General features: G+C 40.1%; 1 protein-coding gene across 2 annotated transcripts in view; it reads left to right on the top strand.

Annotated features, from left to right (window-relative positions):
• LOC126262465 (baculoviral IAP repeat-containing protein 6-like) overlaps positions 1-23,402 on the top strand; it is a 164,516-nt gene that overhangs the window by 119,567 nt on the left and 21,547 nt on the right. For both annotated transcript variants that reach the window (XM_049959122.1, XM_049959123.1), the window contains exons 5-6: positions 10,973-11,195; positions 19,590-19,823. In XM_049959122.1, the coding sequence (XP_049815079.1) occupies positions 10,973-11,195; positions 19,590-19,823 (457 nt within the window). The remainder of the gene's footprint in view (positions 1-10,972; positions 11,196-19,589; positions 19,824-23,402) is intronic.

Consider the following 23,402-nt stretch of genomic DNA (forward strand, 5'->3'; position numbering starts at 1 on the left):
TTATTATAACATTTTGATTAGCAGGCACCCTGTAAACGACGACCAGAAATTCAGATCGTATTTTAGATTAGTTTCTGCATATTTTCAACCTTACAGAACAAAACTGCAACTTGTTCAAGAAACACACATTTCAGCAGAAAAACTCTGTGACGTTAATTTTCTTCTTGCTTATAATTGATCAGCAGTCAAAATTCATCTAACTGTTGCCAGTTGGGAGTTATCGCAGAATGAAACTGACCGATTCTGCCACCAAATTTAATTGAAAAAAATTTCGTTTCAGTCGACAAAATGAGTAGTTAGTATTCGTATGATTTCTGTGCTGTAATAAACAGCAGTAAAAATTTCATAGCGGTAGTAGTACCAGTTTTCAAGAAAGGAAACATTTTAATCAGAAAAACAGGAATTTTTACCTGTGTTCACAAAATAACATTCCAGTATTAGAGCTACAGAATTTTAACTGAAAACCCTTGTTGTTGTTGTTGTTGTTGTTGTTGTGGTCTTCAGTCCTGAGACTGGTTTGATGCAGCTCTCCATGCTACCCTATCCTGTGAAAGTTTCATCATCTCCCAGTATGTACTGCAACCTACATCCTTCTGAATCTGCTTAGTGTATTCATCTCTAGGTCTCCCTCTACGATTTTTACCCTCCACGCTGCACTCCAATGCTAAATTTGTGATCCCTTGATGCCACAGAACATGTCCTACCAACCGGTCCCTTTTTCTTGTCAAGTTGTGCCACAAACTCCTCTTCTCCCCAATTCTATTCAATACCTCCTCATTAGTTATCTGATCTACCCATCTAATCTTCGGCATTCTTCTGTAGCACCACATTTCTAAAGCCTCTATTCTCTTCTAGTCCAAACTATTTATCGTCCATGTTTCACTTCCATACATAACTACACTCAATATAAATACTTTCAGAAACGACTTCCTGACACTTAAATCAATACTGGATGTTAACAAGTTTCTCGTCCTCAGAAACGCTTTCCTTGCCATTGCCAGTCTACATTTTATATCCTCTCTACTTTGACCATCATCAGTTATTTTGCTCCCCAAATAGCAAAACTCCTTTACTACTTTAAGCCTCTCATTTCCTTATCTAATTCCCTCAGCATCATCTGATTTAATTTGACTACATTCCATTATCCTCGTTTCGCTTTTGTTGATGTTCATCTTATATCCTCCTTTCAAGACAATGTCAATTCTGTTCAACTGCTCTTCCAAGTCCTTTGCTGTCTCTGACAGAATTACAATGTCATCGGCGAACATCAAAGTTTTTATTTCTTCTCCGACTTTTTCTTTCGTTTCCTTTATTGCTTGCTCAATATACAGATTGAATAACATTGGGGAGAGGCTACAATCCTGTCTCACTCCCTTCCCAACCACTGCTTCCCTTTCATGCCCCTCGACTCTTGTAACTGCCATCTGGTTTCTGTACAAATTGTAAATAGCGTTTCGCTCCCTGTATTTTACCGCTGCCACATTTAGAATTTGGAAGAGAGTATTCCAGTCAACATTGCCAAAAGCTTTCTCCAAGTCTACAAATGCTAGAAACGTAGGTTTGCCTTTCCTTAATCTTTCTTCTAAGATGAGTCGTAAGGTCAGTATTGCCTCACGTGTTCCAATATTTCTACGGAATCCAAACTGATCTTCCCCGATGTCAGCTTCTACCATTTTCTCCATTCGTCTGTAACTGATAGTTCGGTAATTTTCACATCTGTCAACACCTGCTTTCTTTGGGATTGGAATTATTATATTCTTCTTGAAGTCTGTGGGTATTTCGCCTGTCTCATACATCTTGCTCACCAGATGGTAGAGTTTTGTCATGACTGGCTCTCCTAAGGCCATCAGTAGTTCTAATGGAATGTTGTCTACTCCCGGGGCCTTGTTTCGGCTCAGGTCTTTCAGTGCTCTGTCAAACTCTTCATGCAGTATCTTATCTCCCATTTCATCTTCATCTACATTCTCTTCCATTTCTATAATATTGTCCTCAAGTACATCACCCTTGTATAGACCCTCTATATACTCCTTCCACCTTTCTGCTTTCCCTTCTTTGCTTAGAACTGGGTTTCCATCTGAGCTCTTGATTTTCATACAAGTGGCTCTCTTTTCTCCAAAGATCTGTTTAATTTTCCTGTAGGCAGTATCTATCTTACCCCTAGTGAGATAAGCCTCTATATCCCTGCTTAGCCATTTTGCACTTTCTGTCGATCTTATTTTTGAGACGTTTGTATTCCTTTTTGCCTGCTTCATTTACTGCATTTTTATATTTTCTCCTTTCATCAATTCAATTCAATATTTCTTCTGTTACCCAAGGATTTCTACTAGCCCTCGTCTTTTTACCTACTTGGTCCTCTGCTGCCTTCACTACTTCATCCCTCAAAGCTACCCATTCTTCTTCTACTGTATTTCTTTCCCCCATTCCTGTCAATTCTTCCCTTGTGCTCTCCCTGAAACTCTCTACAACCTCTGGTTTAGTCAGTTTATCAAGGTCCCATCTCCTTAAATTCCCACCTTTTTGCAGTTTCTTCAGTTTTAATCTACAGTTCGTAACCAATAGATTGTGGTCAGAGTCCACATCTGCCCTTGGAAATGTCATACAATTGAAAACCTGGTTCCTAAATCTCTGTCTCACCATTATATAATCGATCTGATACCTTTTAGTATCTCCGGGATTCTTCCATGTATACAACCTTCTTTCATGATTCTTGAACCAAGTGTTAGTTATGATTAAGTTATGCCCTGTGCAAAATTCTACCAGACGGCTTCCTCTTTAATTTCTTAGCCCCAATCCATATTCACCTACTATGTTTCCTTCTCTCCCTTTTCCTACACTCGAATTCCAGTCACCCCTGACTATTAAATTTTCGTCTCCCTTCACTATCTGAATAATTTTTTATCTCATCATACATTTCATCAATTTCTTCATCATCTGCAGAGCTAGTTGGCATATAAACTTGTACTACTGTAGTAGGCGTGGGCTTCGTGTCTATCTTGGCCACAATAATGCGTTCACTATGCTGTTTGTAGTAGCTTACCCACACTCCTATTTTTTTATTCATTATTAAACCTACTCCTGCATTACCCCTATTTGATTTTGTATTTAGAACCCTGTATTCACCTGACCAAAAGTCTTGTTCCTCCTGCCACCGAACTTCACTAATTCCCACTAAATCTAACTTTAACCTATCCATTTCTGTTTTTAAATTTTCTAACCTACCTGCTCGATTAAGGGATCTGACATTCCACGCTCCGATCCGTAGAACGACAGTTTTCTTTTTCCCGATGACAATGCCCTCTTGAGTAGTCCCCGCCCGGAGATCCGAATGGGGTACTATTTTACCTCCAGAATATTTTACCCAAGAGGTCGCCATCATCATTTAACCATACAGTAAAGCTGCATGCCCTCGGGAAAGATTATGGCTGTAGTTTCCCCTTGCTTTCAGCCGTTCGCAGTACCAGCACAGCAAGGCCGTTTTGGTTAGTGTTACACGGCCAGATCAGTCAATCATCCAGACTGTTGCCCCTGCAACTACTGAAAAGGCTGCTGCCCCTCTTCAGGAACCACACGTTTGTCTGGCCTCTCAACAGATACCCCTCCGTTGTGGTTGCACCTACGGTACGGCCATCTGTATCGCTGAGGCACGCAAGCCTCCCCACCAACGGCTAGGTCCATGGTTCATGGGGGGAAAACCCTTAAGATGTCTAATATGTAAAACAGGACTGAAATGCTATTACTTTAGGGACACGGGAATCAACAAAATTTAGTCCTGTCCTTAAATTTCCCTCAAACACTTTTAACACCCACATTTATTTTTCCTGGAGGAAAGAACCAGAAACTGCTGACAGGGGAAAGTAGTATGCTCAAAATCAAGAAATTTACTTGCTGTCTTCTGTGTTGAACTGTACTCAGGAAAACCTAGTGATCATACAGAACCCATTTCCTTGGCTTCATTGAGACATTTGATCCTGTTCCAAGTATTCTTTTATCTTCTATGTCTATGACACAAGCCCCTAATGTTTCTCCATATGTTCCTGAAAATATCACTTAAATGGCATGAAATGTAGACTTATTAAAAATAAGTATACTAGTATAATTATCTTTTCTCAGATTTCTAGCAACACAAGAATTTTTCCCATCTCAAGTATTGTCCTTCAGACTCACTGCAGAATACGTGAGCTGAATTGTAGATGAATTTACCTATAAACTTTCTTCTATTTATTTCCAGTTTCCGGAAGAGAGAAACATTTGGAACAAGCAAAGGAATTTTTGACCAAATGGCAGTTTCCCAGTTGTTGTGATGCTAGAACAAAGAGCCCTTGTACCTACTATGCTTTACATATAAAGTCGCTGATGCCGAGAGACAGACAGAGTATTACTTTCTGTGAGTGTCTCATAGTTTACTTTGTGTAGATATCATGCGACAACACTAGGTAGAACACAACAACACAAGGTATAACGTCATAGTTGCACAGCGTCTATTTTAGTCCTGGTCACTGGTGCAGTGCCACGATAGTGTCCACACCACCCACACATCACAGTCCAAAACTCAAACTGCCCATGCATGAGCAGGCAGTCCCTTTCGTCACGGGGTTTTGTGTCAGTACCGCAAGCACTTTGCGCAACACATATTTAGTTTGGATGTTCCAACAAATGATGTTGCATCCCTATAACTTGTGAAAAAAATCTACTTATACTCTGTGGCTCACAAGAATTCTTTTAAACTCGTTATGGTTATTGTTTTCATGCTGCGTCTTGTCCTTTTTCATACACTAGACATGTTTAAGAAAAATTCTCTTTTCAATGGAAATTGTGAACAAAGAACATTATTTATAGTTTCAAATAAAAGTGTCTTGAGTGCCACATATGTTTGAATTTGTAATATACACGGTTTATCAAAAATAATCATCAGATTTGGTACATCTCCGAAACTAATAAACGTATACAATGAATTTTGTTTTCTGATGAACAGAAAACTCCAAAGCCGCCCCCCACCCCCCTACCTTTTCATAGGATTGTTACTAAATGTGTTGAGTTATAGCTTCCACAGCTACTATCACACAATGTCTCACTCAGTTCATTCATCGTTCAGGGTGTATACGACCTGGGAGATCCGGGATAATCTGGGAAGTTTTAACAAAAGATATTACTGTATCGCGCTACTGCAGGATAACATTGCAGCAATAAAACATGAACTAGAGAAAAAAAAGAAAAGAAAATAAAATTGCAAAGGAAATGCACCTTGCGCAACAAAACAGTGCTCTTAAAAGTGGCTGCCAACAGCAAAATGTGTCAAAGGCTTTAGGGAGACTATGCAATGCTTCTTCACAACAAATTGCCTCCTCTGTGTCACAACTGTTTACATTTAGATTCGTTTTAGTAGTTACGAACAGCCTCGTGTGCATGCACAGTTGAGTTGCTGATGAGTAGTACCTTTCCCCGCTTCTGACTACAGAAATTTGGTTGTTGCTGTGTAAGCAGCTTCAGCAAGCAAGTAGATGCAACTGGGAAAAATTTTACTCCTGCCCCCAACCTGCCAGATTCATGCATGCACATTAGGCCTGGATCTATGGGGTGGGTGAAATTTATATTCTTGAGGGGGGGGGGGGGGGACCTGTGTTTCAAAAAGCGCCTAGCATCCTGCGCACGTTGGTCTATCTATTACTCATATTATTTTAAAAGGCATCCCAGTTGGTTTTTGAACACACACTATCTAGTATTGCCCAGGTGCGGAAATACTGTAGATCTGGAGCTGACGCGCAGAGCAGTCTGAATTATAGTGGGGAAGTGTGTAATCTCCATGTGACCCGTGTTTACATTTAGTGATTTTGCTGTTTCCTCTTAGTTTACTGCTCTCTCGTCAAATGAGAACGAAACGGATTTCTGTGGCCGGAGCTGTCAAGTGAATTAAAATACAGTCACATAATAACGGAAGGCAAAAATACGTTATTACTTTCCAGATTTTATTTCATTTCCACCTTCTCAACAGTCAAGCATTAATCACCTTGCAGAACAATGAAGTTATTTTTGTCGGTTTGCTAAAGAAATTTGGCTTTTATTAATCTTGCACTCTGGCAACTACTGAAACGAACCTGTTTCTAACATGTCGCGGAAAATATTGCGGATGGTCGTTTGAAAAGCATTACTTTCATAGTAAATTTCCTTTTACGGAAGTTGGACTACGTGCGAGAATGTACGATGAATTTCTTAAATCACAGTGCATTTGACTCGTTTTAAATCAACTCTATGGTGATGAGCCATTTAGAGGAATTTTGAGCCCAGAGGATCAGACTTTTATATTGTTGTTATGAGCAAATTGATGTAGTACTATGGGAAGCCCTCTCTCCTCTCTGGTAACTAATTTATTTGTGGAAAACTTCGAGGACAAGTCACTGGACTCGGGTAAAAAATTTTGCTGGCACGTTTGTGTGATATCCTAAGGTGTAACATGCGCAAAAAGATCAACATTATATATGAAAGCTTGGCTTCTCTTTCCAGTATGTAAAAGCTTTGTTTTTCTAATAGCAACACTACGTATATCAATTTAAAACATTAACTTTTCCAGCTTGTGTATTTGCTCTACTTAACAGTGATGTTGCTATTGGCTGAGTACATCACGTTCCCTATGGTCTGAATATCCGCTGTCATCGACTGGCGAGATCACGAGACATGAGCTTACAAAAGCACACAGCAATTTCAATTTCAGTGGTTCGGAAAGTAACATGCTGTGTGTGGTGGAATTCGAATCTATACTTTCATAATATGAAAATATGCAGTATATGTTGCTGCCCATCAAAGATCTTTCCAAAACATGTTTTTTCCCTGAGTTTTGTTTTATAAAGTGCCAGGAAATTCTACGCCCGTGTATAAAAACGTAACCATTCAAGGGATTGATAAGTTTTACAATTCTGACGGAAAATCTAATGTCATTTAACATGGAAAAATGTGTGTTCGCCCAGGAGAAACTGTATTTTTAACTGGGAGATCTGGGGATTTTTTCCTTGTCCGTGTATACACCCTGTTGTTGTTGGTAACAAAGGCACATAAACAGTCTTTTATAAACCCCAACAAGAAATAATCGCATGTAGTCAGATCCAGTGACCTTGGATGCCAGTAATGTAAGGCTGAATCATTTGGTCCAGTGTGACCGACCCAGCGTTCAGTAATCTTTTGATTTAAAAATCCCTGCACTTTCAGATGCCAGTGTGGCGGTGCCCCATCCTGGTGGTAAATGAAGTCATACGAATCAGTCTCCAACTGTGGGAAAAGAAAGAACAAACAAAATTCTGTGGACTCCGTGTGAAACAATGGCAGACGCGTTTGATGTCTGTGTCACTCAGGGACGGTGAAGTGATTTGCCTTTATTCAAACAATCTGTTTCTTGAATTTTTTTATGCCATTGTATAATGCTCTGTGCTGTAGGGGATCCACACCATACCTAGTACGGAAGTCATGCTGAATAATTATTACAGAGCGCGCTGCACAAAAAGTAGAACACAAAACTCTTTGTTGACCTAACACCATTTTTACTAGAACTGAAGTGGGTGCACACTGCTACTACCTAGTGGAAACCATGTAAAATTAGTTTTTGCACCTTCCAACAGTACATTGTTCATGCACATATCTCAAATAATGTAATAGTAATCATTTTTTAAAATCCGGTGATTCTTTTTTATACACCCTGTACTGTTCTGTATTCATTAAAACTTGGTTTACTCAGTGCGATAAAATATGGATCTAAACCATACACTTACACAGTGGAATTCAGGTATTCGCTAGTTCTAACTGCACTATGTCTGTGACTTTCAAATAGCTTTTTATCAGCTGATTTAGGCAACTACACAGTCAGCTGGCATTTTGATTTATTATCTATAGTGATTATGTGGCCGCTACATATTTCACTGATGTTTCCGTGCTTCACATACGTAAAAATGCATGGTAAAATACACACATTACGTGACAATGCATGGTAGTATCTCATACACACATTCTAAGACATGCAGTTCCCAAGGCGCCTGTGTATAATTTGAAAATGCAATGGTTTTATGTTTATATCTGTCAGTAATAATGGAGTTGTTCCCTCCCTCCCTCCGGATTATTTAATACAACATTTTTATCACTATTGAATGTCACAAAATTCCAAATCCCACCTGTCAATTACTTGCAAATGAGAGCCCAGCAGAGTGAATGGCTGCAGTGTGTGATACGTGGGATAGTAACCTTAGTAGCAGTATAGTGTATTTCAAAAAATCAATTCCACCACAGGGGACCTCTCATTGCAGTGTTCAGAAATATTTTCTGCGAGTATTTGTATGGAGTATAGCCTTGTGTTAAGTGGAATTTGGACTACAAACGTTACAGAAATTTTAAAATGTAGTAGAAAGTATTGACTCAGATTAAGTAAAAAATAAATTTAAGCCACACTTTCTGTAAAAGAAGAGATTGGTTGATAAGACATACCCTCAAACATCAAAGCATAGTCATTTGGTAATGGAGGGTAATGCAGGCTACAGAAATTGTGGGAGGAGATACAGATATGAGTGCAAATGGATGGAGGTTTCGGTAGTTATTCAAACATGAAGAGACTTCCTGGGGATAGACTAGCATGGAGTGCTACATCAAACCAGTCTTTGGACTTGTAGTATAGGAAGATTCACAAACTTCCTCATCTATACTGTGCAAACCACAGTAACGTGCATGGCAGAAGGCACGTCCCATTGTACCAGTTATTTGGGTTTATTCCCATTCCATTCAAGTATAGGGCATAGGATGAATGATTGTTTGAATGCCACTGTGTGTGCTGTAGTTATTCTAATCTTATCCTCAAGATACCATGCAAACGATATAATGTGTTGTAGAATATTCCTAGAGTCGTCATTTGAAGCTGGTTCTTGAAACTTTGTTAGTAGACTCTTGGGATGGTTACATCTATCATGTAGACTCTTCCATTTTGGTGCTTTCATTCTCTCATTGATACTCTTCCTTGGATCAAATAAACCTTTGACCATTTGTGATGCCCTTATCTGTATATGTTCAGTGTCACCTGTTAGTCCTATTTGGTACGGTTCCCACATACTTCAGCAATATTCTAGAGCTGGTGCAAGAGTGATTTGTGAGCAAATTCCTTTGTAGACTGGTTGCACTTCACCAGTATTCTACCAATACACAAAGTCGACCACCTGCTTTACCCAGGTGGTAGACTTTGTAGTAGGTAGTCGAAACCTTAACGGAGAATATAATTCAGTTGCTCCATTCGCGGGTGGAACTGAGACACGTGAGAATGCTCCTCTGTGGTCAGACAACAGGACTTCAGGAGTTGGTGGGTGACTGGAAAGATAAGGCCCCTCACATATGCAGTGAGGAGCAGTCCCTCTTGAAACATACTGTTGGCCTCAATGAGGCCTTTACAGAGTGTAATTACCATCCCAACCTTGCAAAAAAAAAAAAAAAAAAAAGATTTCTGTGCTTTATCTTTGCAGTCTGCCATTGCCTCCGAGGTTCCACCGTCCAGCTACAGAGCAGCAGTCCCCTTGTGGCTCAGTATCACCCAGGACTGGAGTAACTAAATTACGTTCTCTGACAAGGTTTCAACTATTTTCCATCATGCCCTGAAATGGGTAACACCCTACCCACTATCCTTCCCACCCCTCCCGCAGCAGCATTATGCCACCCACCAAACATGCACAATATCCTTATCCATTCCTACACAACCCCTGCTCCAACCCCCTTGCCTCGTAGCTCATATCCCTGTAATAGACCTAGATGCAAGACCTGTCCCATACATCCTCTCGCCACCACCTACTCTAATCCAGTTATAAACATAACCATCCCATCAAAGGTGGGGCTACCTGTGAAACCAGTAACGTGATCTACAAGCTGTGTGTCTGCAGGAGTGGCCACCGACAAACTGTGGCCAAGAGACGACGACTGCACTGTCACTGAGTACGACGTAACTGCTTCGCAGCCTGTGCCATCTCGATCCTCCCCACCAAAACCAGTGTTCCTGAATTTCGCAGGAGGGAGCTCTCCCTGCAACATATCCTAAGTTCCTGGAACTTTGTTAGTCTCTGTCCTTATTTATCTAGCCGCTAGCCAGTTCAAATTCCAGCACTACACAGCCATCTACTCCACCAACGCACCCAGTCTTTTTACTTCTCTCATTTCCCGAACCCTCTCATTTTCCGAACCCCCCACCCCCCTCTCTTTCGCAATCCCTCCATTTAATCTTGTGACTGCACCTAGCTGCCGTATCCTCTCCCCCAACTCATCCCTGTGTGCTCCGACGAGCAGAACTTTACCGTCCCTCACCCCGACCCTGCTATCCCTCTCCCTCCCAACCCGAGTCACCTCCTTACTCCCATCCAGTTGCCTCTCCCATCATGTGCTGCTGTTTGTAGTCTCACTTCAGTTGCAAGAGACTGTGTGTGTGTGTGTGTGTGTGTGTGTGTGTGTGTGTGTGTGTGTGTGTGTGTGTGCGCGTGTGCGTGTGCGCGCGCGCGCTTGTGCTTTTTCAACAAAGGCCTTGTTGGCCGAAAACTCATTTTGTGACAGTCTTTTTGTTGTGCTTATCTGTGACTCAGCATCTCTGCTATTTAGTGAGTAGCAGCTATCCTTTTCATATTATTTTTACATTCCATCCTGGATTTTCTATTGTTTGAGAAAGCAAATGTAATACTTAAGAGTTGAATGATGTCATTTGAAGTCTGTGTTAGGAATTGTATGGTTACTTATAAGATTTGTACAGTTATTTGTAAGATTGTTTTGTTCTGTTATGTTGTCCTCACCATTTCACCCTCATCACTGGCACGCGAGTTGCCCAGTGAGGCGTCGACTAAAATACCTCGCACTCGGCAGCCGAACTTCCCCATATGGGGTCTCCCGGCTGGCTATGCCATATGATCATTTTGTTTCACATTTTTGTTATGTATTTATAAAAAAGGACATGTCGATAACTTTCTTTGCAATGTTTCAGTCCGGAGGGTACACCTTACAGTGGTGGCTGCTTTATATTTGACATATTCCTGCCTATGCAGTATCCTCATGTTCCACCAATGGTGAAGTTATGTACCACAGGAGGTGGTACTGTACGCTTCAATCCAAATCTTTATGCTTGTGGTCGTGTGTGTTTATCACTGCTTGGCACTTGGCATGGCTTACAAGGAGAAGCATGGCTTCCAACATCAACATTGCTTCAGGTTTGTTGTTTCATTATTAATGTAAGACTTTATTATTTCTTACATATACTTAAAAACCTGAGCAACTACTATATTTTGATGAGTTTTCTTTTTGTGAGAAAGATTTGTTCCTCTCCTACCACCTCCCATTTCTCTTTCACTCCTCTTTCCTTCTCCGTCATTCTCCCTCCCCTCCTCCTTCTTCCTTATCATCTACTTTTGTAAGTTTTAGTTTAAAATTATGCAAATCAAGGATAGAACAATTCGTTAACAATAAAAATTGTGCTGTCCATAATTTACTTAAAACTCTCATTTGTAGCAAGCAGTGTTCACTCCCTTGTCTGGGCATGGGATTTAGGTTTTCCGTCCTTTCCATAACTCTCATTAGCTGAAAGCTGTGTTACTCTAACTGGCCACAGGTATTTTTCTGTCACGTACTCGTGACTGTTGAATTAGTACATTTTGACTCAGTGAATGTCATTTAACTCTGAGATAATCCTATTGCAGGTGTAATTCTTGAAATTCATGTGGGTTGAATCAGTTTTTTGGAAATGATTGTCCCCGTCTTTTAGATCATGGACCCATGCTGTGGTGCCCACTGAGAATGGAGTGGCCTCGGTGGCAGCTTGTGCCGGCAGCATTCATAGCATGTCCAAGAAGGTGCAGTGAGGACATGAACAAAGTCACTCCATGGGCTGTGGACTTCAGTCAGGGTAGCTCTATATGTTGACAGAAACAGGATGTTAGGTGCAACACTGGACATAATTTCTTTGTGGCGCATGGTCTTCAGAGTGCAGACAGTGATCCACACAACTGATGGAGGCTAGGTAAAAGTGCATGGTAAAAAGGTGTTGCATCCTGTTTCTGACACAGAATTACTTGAAATCATTGGTGGTGAACACTGCCACATTATCTGAAACCAAAGTGTATGAGGCGCCTCAAAGGACAAAGATTTTTCTAAGGCCATGTTAATAATGGCAGAAGTGACCTTGGACAAGCAGAGCACAACAGGGAAGTGAGAAAAGGAATCTGTGAAAACAACCACATGGAGCCCAAAAACTGGCCATTGGAACTAGGTGGATATGCTCCAATAGCCCCACAGTGTTGAGCCATGGAGAGAACCACTAGGATGCACAACATTATGGACCCGATAGTGCAAACATTCGCAGAGACACTCCATCATGTCAGAAGTGTTGAGCCAGAACACATCTTTATGCACCAAATTTTCCATGTGGTATATGCTTCAGTTGGCGGCGCACTGGATGCACAGCACTTGCATCCACAGAGAGAGGGCAATCAGAATGTGACAGTGCTCCTCGTCCAAGATGCCAACAGAATCTTGTGGTTTAGGCATAGTGGATTTCACCTTGGCCATTGGTGGTGAAAATCAGGGCCAGGGGATGTCTGTGCTGTGTGTTGCACAAAATGAGTGAGGCAGCATAACATCAGGTCCTTGGGGTGGGGGTGATGGCTGTGTCATTGCATACATCAGCTCAAAAGTTGAAATAGCTGATTGAAGATCAGAATAAAGTGAGAAGCACACCAGTTCATATTGCTCAAAAGCTGGGTCAAGTCCCTTAGGTAATCAGGACACAGCAACTGTGTTAATGTATAATCTGATAGTTCATAGAATAGTGGAAAACAGACAACTACAGTGTCCACTCCTGGAGGCAATGGGCAATCTGGAGTTCATAGACTAGTGGAAAACAGACAACTACAGTGCCCACTCCTGGAGGCAATGGGCAATCTGGTCTGGTAAGGCGTACTTAGGGCTAAAGGTGGTAATAAACAGTCATTGGTCTTTGACAGGATGAAATTTTTGTCCAGGAAATAACAACTTAAATATCCGGAGTTTCCCCATGGAATAATGGCACCAATGCTGGCCCTCATCATGCTCACTAGCAGGTGCAGGTAGTGTAGGCTACGCACTAGACGGCTGTATTGTACATGCTCTACATGTGTGTGAGCAGATCAGCCACCCTTGACCACAAATGCTACATCTCAGCTGCAAGGACTGCCCATGTGTCAACCATTTGCCCACCCCAGCCATGTTGTGCCCAGGCCTGCCAAACTGTTCCAGGGAGGGCATGTGAGGTGAAACAGCAGAGCGTAGGTGACAGCAAGGGCATCTCATTCTATTGAGGGTAGCATTCCAGGGAGGTGGATGGAGTGTTACAAGCATATGCAATGCAGTGCTCTGTGCAACTGGGGTTTTTGTGGGACAGGACCTCACCTATATCATGGGAGGACACATTAGTTGTTACTACCAACTGTAGACCAGAAGTGTATGTTGTCAAGCACAGTATCCCATTAAGGCAATCATTCAAAGCTTGGAAAGTTCATTTGACAGTGAGGTGGCCATTCAAAATCTGTCTTGACATCATAGCTGTTTCGGTGAATAAGAGATTTCAGCTCAGTTAGCAGTATAATGGTTGTAATAACTGATCTCATCCAGAGACACTTATAGATCGTTTAAATTCATGGGTGGCTGCATGTTGATAACCACTTCATAATCTTTCATTGATTTGCGTGCATTGGTTGAGAGTTTGAACCCCAAATATGTCAAGGATGTGAAGGTGATTCTCTGGATTCACCCCTATAGCCATTATATGGAGACCTCAGCTGTGAACAATGTTAAGGGACAGGTTGGCTGTTTCGAGAAAATGCACAGTGAAGTTTCAATGAAATTTCATAAAAAAGATTTTACATTACATGCAGTAAATTTTTTTTATTCAGATAAATCATTGTTTTCAAATACATCTGCAGTAATAACAGATTTTTAAAATGGTAAATTCTATCCTAAATTTTATTGTTAAAAATTTGTCACTGGTTACTTAACATTGTTTACTTGCAAATTAACAAAACATTACTGCAGAATTTCTCAAACGCAAATTTGAAAGAAATTTACTGTTTTTATATTAAGATTGTAATACTTAATTATTCCAAAAATTGTTAATGGCAGTCTCAAATTAATCATGATTCAGTGCAATATAAAATTAAATTAAGGAAGAATCTTACTACAGCACATAAACAGTCACCCTGTAACATAACTTCATGTAAACTGTGGTAAGGGACACAATGTAATATTGTTCACTTGCTTAAATAAATATTAACATTTATCTGATTAGCAGCAACTTCTCAAGTGCACTTACATACAGGAATTATCTTCAGATCTTTATCTGAGTTGGCTATTCACATCATCCACAGATTTGTACAAATCATATCTGAAACGACTTCCCTATCATGAACTGTGCACATGTTACTACGTCTAGCAGCCATGGTTTTGGCACTTACCATAATAAGTTACCAGTGGTGGGATTCTGATGTTGAAGATAGAGATTCTATCTCTGTTTATCATGCAATTGTTAACTAATATCTGCAACATGTTTGCTGACACTTCACACAAGTGGACAGCAGGAAGAGGTTCTTCTGTTTGTGTATTTCATCATCTCTATACGGTATAGTCCGTTGTAACTTAATTCAATTTTCGTACTCACGGAATGTTCTCCAAAACTTTAACTATGTTAGATGTTATCAGCTTTGCAAATCCAATGAACTTGGGCTGTCAGTGTACATCATATCCCTGTGGCAGACCAAGGTGAAAGATCTGCGAAATCCAACCACCCAGCACCTCAAACTCCAGCCCTGTCACATTCTTGTCCTGCCCCATAAGAGTCTGGGCACATATGAAAACAGCCACGTCATATATCAACACTCTTTTAAATATTGCACTGCAGTTTGTGTTGGTATGACTACCAACCAGTTGTCCACAAGGATGAATGGCCACCGCCAAACTGTTGTCAAGAAGAAAGCTGCTCATCTGGTGACGCAACATGCAGCTGAGAACAGCATGCTCAGTTCCCGTGGCTGCTTCATAACCTGAGCCATCTGGATCCTTTCCTCCACTTCCCTAAACCACGCAGATGGGAATTATCCTTACAACAAACGCATCCTTCACTCCTATAATCATGGCCTCAGTCTCAGGTAACCTATGGTCCCTGCCCCCCTGCACCCAACACTTTCACGTTCTTCCATCCTATCACCTCACACAGTTCACGTTTGCACGGCACATTAAAGCAGCTGCCCAGCTGCTAGAATGGTGCCAGCTCATATACCTGCCCAGGGTCCCACCAGATATACGGTATTTTGGAAATTTTTTTGCATCTACATTTGTGGTTAGGATATTAATAAATACTGGTGTATAGGATCTAAAGTAAACACAATGTAACTTGAATCAGCAAAGAAATAAAATTAATGAAACACCATTGTCATGAGAAGGAACAGGTTAATGGGCTGTATGCTCAGAGATCAGTATGAAATGAAATGATAAAATGACAGAAGTAGTAAGAATTCTATCAAAAAGGAAGAAACAACAAGATATCGGAACAGTTGCTAAGGTATCCAAAATAAATTACCTTTCCATTGGATGGAGTAGAACAGAGGAAAATTTTAGCAGAATACAATGATTAAAATATGTAAAGTAAAGTTGCATTGAGAGTGTATAAGTAAGAAAGTGGTACTAACACAGTCAAATCAAAATCAAATTTTTATCATCCCATAACAAGCCTCATATGATCAAAGTTGTGACATAAGTGTTTTGTCAATTTTAAAACTGTATGCAAACTAATAAACTTTATCTAAGGTTACAATACTTATGTTGCTTTTTCAGGCAGGATTACTTTACTTGGTTACCATTTTTTGAAAGAAAGAAAAAAAGAAAAAAGAAAAGAAGTAATCTGTGATTATAATACACATGGTGTTATCTTCATCATGTGGATAGAAGTTACATTACATAGTCATCATTCAAGAAATCTTCTCTATAACAAATAATTTTCAAATATTTTTCCAGGTCTCCTTCAGTGTTTCTTGCATTTGGGTCACTTTTCCCCTTCCAAATTTTATTTACAAACTTCATGCCCATATAGTGCAATAGTGCAGAGATTTTTCATATAGTTTTAGTCTGTGGGTAGGTAACAGTAGATGTAACTTACCTCGTGTCTAGTATTGTTTTTGTGCAAGAAGCATTTGCCCTCAAAAAGTTTCTCTCTCTCTCTCTCTCTCGTGTGTGTGTGTGTGTGTGTGTGTGTGTGTGTGTGTGTGTGCGTTTACTTTTTTATAGTGTAAAGTTTTTGACCAGATAGGTTTTCTCAGAATTCCAGAAGATTATGCTATAATTAACCACTGCAAAAGAATGCATAGTATATAGTTCCTTTTACAGCTAAGTCAGTCATACAGTATGACCTTCATGAGATACACCAAACTGTTTAGTTAACTCAGAGTGCTGTCTGCATGATAACTCGTTAACATATTTGTATTTACTAGTACACAAGGAATTTGACACAGCTTCCAGAGTCCAATTTTTGTGTCCGTTTAGTTTATTTCACTTCTCCTTTGTGCTGATTGTTATGTGGTGAAAGGAACAGTTCCTGTTTTTGCAAAGTTTAGTTTCAAGTTATTATTTCTAACACAACTAAGAGATTTTCATTGAAAACCATAGCTAGTAAGATTTTGAAGTAGTAGGTCATGATTTACAGTACCAAAGACTTTGATAAGGTCACAAAAGATGCATGATACACAGATGCTATAATCGAGACAACTGCAAACATTCGTGACCAAGTAATTTATTGTGTGGGTTGTGCTGCAGTGTTTCTTGAAGCCATACTGGTTGTTTTACCCAATGTTGTGGGATGAATTATAATTTTCTGTCTGGTCATCTACAGATATTTCAAATATTTTCGAAAAAAGTTTAAACGGTGAGATAGACCTTTTCGTCTTGTTTGCCATTTTTTGGCTGAACTTAAGCATATTTTAAGCAATCTGGAAAACATCCTGCTTCAAAAGACTAATTGATTACAAGAGAGAATGGATGTGCAGTGCTGTGACAGATCTTTTTATATTCTATTGGGATCATCATCCCAACCCAGCGAGTTCAAATGTTTTTCAGGGACACTATAATTTTAATAACATCTGAGCTTGAAACAGAGGAAAGCTTAAAACCCAAGCAATTTCTCTCTGCCTTACTAGTTGTACTTGATGGTGAGCAATCGCCAATTTAATTAAAACAAATCATTGGAGGATTCACATATGGCACTAGGATCTGTAACAGCTCTACCATTCATCATTAGTTCAGAGGGTCATTTTCTCTCTGTTTCTCTACCAACTTCACTTCCTACAACAAACCAAACAGCTTTGTGTATGTTTTTATCGTTTAAAACGAATGTATTGTTTGCAGTATGCCTTGCTAATTTAACTACTTAGGTCAATTTTTTTATGTGCTTACATGTTTAAGTAATTTAGGATTTCGATTAACTTTTGCCTCCATATGCAATTTCCTCCTCTTAATGCTGGACACTGTAATTCGTTTTGTTTCCCATGATCTAGTTTCATGTGTCATTCCATACTGCTACATAAGGGAAACATTAATTAAATATACTTAAGAATTCAGATGAGAATTTATTGTAGTTGTCATTCGTTGAAGTGTGTTGCTGACTGATCACATGATGAACCTTACTTTTTTACTGAAGTTGCTGCATTTTTACTGTGCTGCCTGAATTTAATTCTGATTGTGATAGAAGTAGTGAAAGATAGAAAGAGGTTGGAAGATGAATCAAGTAAGTCGTAACACATTGCTTTATTTACATAAACATAAAGGAACTATATTTTTACCCTTTATTGCTGTAAATCTGGATCACATTTCAGCCACCGTATTGTTCAGTGGCTACTTTCTTTACAGAAATATCTCTGACCCTTTTTTTTCCCCCCACATCCCACATGTATCTTTCACATCCGTAAGTCATAAGTAGCCTTTCCTGCCAGCCACCCCTGTAGACTACTGTATAATTTGGCTCCCTGATTTGTTACGTGTTTTTGGTTAGCTGTAGCATCATAACCAGATATTGTCATAACTTTTGTTTCAGTATGTGTGTCTGCTTCTTAAAGGTATGATTAAGAAAAACATAGACTTGTATTGCAAGCAATTTTGTATTGTTCTTTAGTCAAGTTCTTGTATGTGAAGAAAGGAGGGTGTTAATGTTCAATATAAAGGTACACTATGTGATCAAAAGTATCTGGGCACCCCCAAAAACATAAGTTTTTCATATTAGGTGCATTGTGCTGTTAACTACTGCCAGGTTCTCCATATCAGCGACCTCGGTAGTCATTGGACATTGTGAGAGAGCAGAACAGGGCGCTCGGCGGAACTCGTGGGCTTCGAACATGGTCAGGTGATTGTGTTTCACTTGTCATACGCCTGTACACAAAATTTCCAAGCTTGTAAACATCCCTAGTGTTTCCAATGTGATAAGGAAGTGGAAATGTGAAGGACACACATAGCACAAAAGTGTACAGGTCGATCTCGTCTGTTGACAGACAGAGACCGCCAACAGTTGAAGAGGTCATAATGTGTAATAGGCAGACATCTATCCAGACCATCATACAGGAATTCCAAAGTCCATCGGGATCCACTGCAAGTACTATGACAGTTAGGCATAATGTGAGAAAACTTGGATTTCATAGTCAAACGGCAGCTCATAAGCCACACATCATGCCGATAAATGTCAAACAACGTCTCGCTTGGTGTAAGAAGCATAAACATTGGACGACTGAGCAGTGGAAAAACGTTGTGTGGAGTGACGAATCATAGTACCCAATGTGGTATCCGAAGGCAGTGTGTGGGTATGGCTAATGCCTGGTGAACATCATCTGCCAGCGTGTGTAGTGCCAACAGTAAAATTTGGAGGTGGCGGTGTTATGGTGTGGAAGTGTTCTTCATGGAAGGGGCTTGCACCCCTTGTGTTGTTCAGCATGGCACTATCACAGCACAGGCCTACATTGATGTTTTAAGCACCTTCTTGCCTCCCACTGTTGAAGAGCAGTTTGGGGATGGCGATTGCATCTTTCAACACGGTCGAGCACCTGTTCATAATGCACGGCCTGTGGTGGAGTGGTTACATAACAACATCCGTGTAATGGACTGGCCTGCACAGAGTCCTGACCTGAATCCTATAGAACACCTTTGGCATGTTTTGGAATGCCAACTTCATGCCAGGCCTTACCGACAGACATCGATACCACTCCTTAGTGCAGCACTCTGTGAAGTATGGGCTGCCATTCCCCAAGAAACCTTCCAGCACTTGATTGAATGTATGCCTGCGAGAGTGGAAACTGTCATTAAGGCTAAGGGTGGGCAAACACCGTATTGAATTCCAATGTTACCGCTGAAGGGCGCCACGAACTTGTAAGTCATTTTCAGACAGGTGTCGAGATACTTTTGATCACATAGTGGAAGTTGACAAATCAGGAAGTAACAATATGTTATCTGTGTACCACTTTCTGTGCTTCTTTATATGGCTATGGTGTCTTTCATACATTTTATGGGTAAAAATATGATTTAAATTATTTATTTTGTTGTTGCAGGTGTTAGTTTCTATCCAAAGTCTTATCCTTGTCCCAGAACCATTTTTCAATGAACCTGGATTTGAAAGTATGATAAACACACCTAAAGGTAAAACTGAGAGTGCAAATTATAATTATGGTTTAATGGTCAACACAATCAAGTATGCAATGCTGGAACAGATAAGACATCCTGCACATGGTTTTGAAGAGGTGATACGTAGGCACTTCATTCTAAAAAAGAACAGGATATTGAAGGTATGACTTCAAACTATTTTTATATTAAAGCCTTTGGTAATGTAGAGAGAGGGGTGGGGAGAAACTACTTGATGAATTTGCTGGTTTCCAAGATTATTGGAATTCCATGACAGTCCTCATTGGTAGTCCTATTGTTATAAAGACTTCTTGCTTAACAAGCTGTAAGCATTTTTGCAGTCTCTAGCTATAAATTGGCCACGTTTGTAAATGGCATTGTACTGTCATTATCCACCTCCCCCAGTAAAATGCTTCTGGTTCTTGGAGACTTGAATCAGTTTTCACCGTAATAGGAGTGCTTGTTTGTGTTTGTATTCATTTATCCATCCAGATAAAGTGACAGAACTTTGTCAAATGCAGAGCACACTCTACAAATACCATAAGGCAATATTTTTACAGTTTCTATGCCTTAATTAGTGTTGCATAATATAAGTCAGTAATTTGATGTTGCATAATTGCTGAGGTGCAAAAACCATGTGTAATAAAACTAGTCCTTCAAAAGTATGTTTACATACTCCACTTCCATCATCGACAATTTTTTACAGTTTTACACCAATCAAAAAATAGTTAAAATATTAAGCTTCAAATCTACTGGATTCAGTTTAGAGGTATTATGTAACTAATGACACTACAAAACACGAACCCTTGTCACCAGGTGACTTAGCCAGTAACAGATGGAAACCTTAGCTGTTGACAAGTCCTTTTAACTCTGTATGTACTGCATTCTTTCAATTATCATAAAATGTGGCAAGACAATCAGATGCAAGAATTGTGTCTTAATCACCTGATTTTTCAAAGTGTGTTCACTATCTTTAAAATAGCATGAAAAAGACCTCGTTCTCATTATAGGTTATGCTGAAGAATTGAATGGCTGTTGAGGCAAAACCAATATTAGCAAGCAACCTCTCGGAGACCAACCACAACTGTTGCATTAGTTTTTCAGACTTGTAAGGCTCCTCCTAAGTCAGTTCTATTTTCTTAACTACTCATGGTGGTGAAAGTGAATTGACTTATTTGTTTAAAGCTTCCACTAGTTTGGCTGAGGTACTGGTGAATACTCGCATAAAACATATTCCATGTGACTCATGCTCCTAATGAAATTTCATAACATTCAACTGGTGAAATTAGTAGTGAAACAAGAGTAAAATTTCTAAATGTGTTCTTCTTACTAAATGAGACCAGGAAATAAGTTTAAATAAAGTTTCACCCTTTTATATTTAACACACTCTGGAACTAATTTTTATATTGCATAATGTTGTAAAAGCACATTTTAATGGATCAGTTCCAGTGGAAACATCACCTCCCCACCAAGCATCAGCTCTCCTAAATACATTGTCAAAAAGCCATGCAAGACTAAAAATAATTCATTTAGAGTAATGAAATCTCAGGAATGTCTAACATACGTAAGTGATTAACATTGTGAGGTCACAGACTACTGTAATAGCCCTTTGAAATGCTGGTACATTAATAACAGGTGGAACTGCCAGATTGTTGAATGCAGACAGACAGGCATGCGTGCATTGTGTTGTAAAACTGCTGGATGTCAGTGGGATGGAGTTCTTACCTGCTGCGCTACGTCAATACAGACACAGTTAATACTGTTTGTGGATGACTCTGGAATCATCCAACGTCCCATATGTGCTAGATTTGAGACAGATCAAGTGGTGGAGCATGCCAAGACAATATATCAACATTCTGTAGAGCATATTGGGTCACAACAAGCGTCATTGTAGTGAAAAAAAAAAAAAAAAAAAAAAAAAAACACCCTCTGGAATACTGTTCGTGATTGGCAGCATAACAGGTAAGTTCACCAGATTGACACACAAATTTGCAGTCAAGGTCTGTGGGATAGCCATGAGTGTGTTCCTGTTGTCATATAAAATCACACTGCAGACCATAACCACAGGTTTAGGTCCAATGTTCAAACACAGACGGCTTGGTTGCAGACCCTAAACTGGCCTCATTCTAACCAACACACGGCTGTCACTGGCACTGAGGCAGAGCCAGCTTTCATCAGAAAAGAACACAGGCCTCCACCCTGACCTCCAGTGAGCTCACACTTGACACGGCTGAAGTCGCATATGTTGGTGGTTCAGGGCCAGTGGAATACACACTACAAGGCATCTGGTACCTGCAGCCATACCCCGAACACGATAGTCTTCCCTTTCGGGAGTGCCCACGTGGCTGTCCGGAGCCCGGTCTTCTCGCGGATGTGTGTTCTCGTGATCACCGCTGCCAGCAGTCCCATACAGTGGCTACATTCCTGCCAAGTCTTACTGCAGTATTGCAGAAAAAACATCCAGTTTCTCGTAGCGGCATTACTCGACCTCTTTCAAACTTGGTGAGGTGTTGATAATGGTGCCTTTGCCGCCTTAAAGGCACTCTTGACTAACATCAGCTCACCGCGTCCAATCTGAAAGGTAACTTGACACTCATGACCATCGCAGTGTATATTTCAATCAAACCTGATTTGCATGCTCATAGTGGCACTACTAGCACCATTCGTTTGCGGCTGGTGTATAATATGAATAGACATAATCTTTCATATGTAGAAACGTGCCTGCCAACTTTAATGTGTCACACAACTCCTCCTTGGTGTTGCAGTTGTCCTTTTTTCCCTCTCTTGTGAGTGTATTGATAGATTCTCACATTGGAGATTATCTCACATTAATGGAATTAAACAATGCTATAAATTTCAGCAGTCAGTGCTGTTCTGCAGTGACATAGTGTGCTTTTGTCAGTTCAACAAAATGTATAGGGTAATTAACAAGCTTGTTTAGTGGAAAATGTGATGAAAAGTGTTACTGATGAGATCCAGGAATTCTGTTTCTATTTTGTTGAGTTGACCCACACCGCTTGAATTTATTAACGCTACCTTCATGAAATAAAAACACGATACAGGAACGAAGAGTAGTCAAACACATTTATAATGATAATACAAGAGTATTTTAAGAAGCTCTCCAGCCTCAAGTAGTTAGCATAAAATTTACAGCAGCCCTGAAGAAACTGATTACCAAGAACAGCATGTCAGATCTCCTTTGACAATAGCAGAAGATTATAAGTACACGTGTAGGAAAGATTTGACACTGCATGTGCTGTTACCTCCATAATCACAAAGACTTGTGCTGAGCTAAAAGTAGCACAGTCAGCAGCAGTGCCAGTAAATGGAACTGGAAAATTCGCTGAACCCTCAGCCACACCAACACTAGCCACCAGGTATTCATGTGACAACTATTTTGTCTGATAGTCCTGCTGGCTGTTCTTGTAGAAAGATTGGAATTAAAGGTTTGTGTGACACACTCATAGCAGCTCAAAGGGAAACCCCTCTATCGTGTGCTCAGCACCTTAACAGAAAGAAAATGCAATGGAGAAAGAAAAACCTCACATCAAAATGTTACTCATATTGCAGTAGAGCATACATAAGTGTAGTAAGCTAGTCAGGCCTCAGCTGCCAGCTGATACGCATCTCCAGAGTGGCAAAACACATTTTTAATCTTCCTGTGTTTTCCTGCTACTGTATTTCTTAAATTTTGTCTATTTTTTCTGTTTATGAAGTTACATCAGGCATATTTAACTGTGAAT

Source organism: Schistocerca nitens, chromosome 6, assembly GCF_023898315.1.
Source record: "Schistocerca nitens isolate TAMUIC-IGC-003100 chromosome 6, iqSchNite1.1, whole genome shotgun sequence".
Classification (NCBI taxonomy): Eukaryota; Metazoa; Arthropoda; class Insecta; order Orthoptera; family Acrididae; genus Schistocerca; species Schistocerca nitens.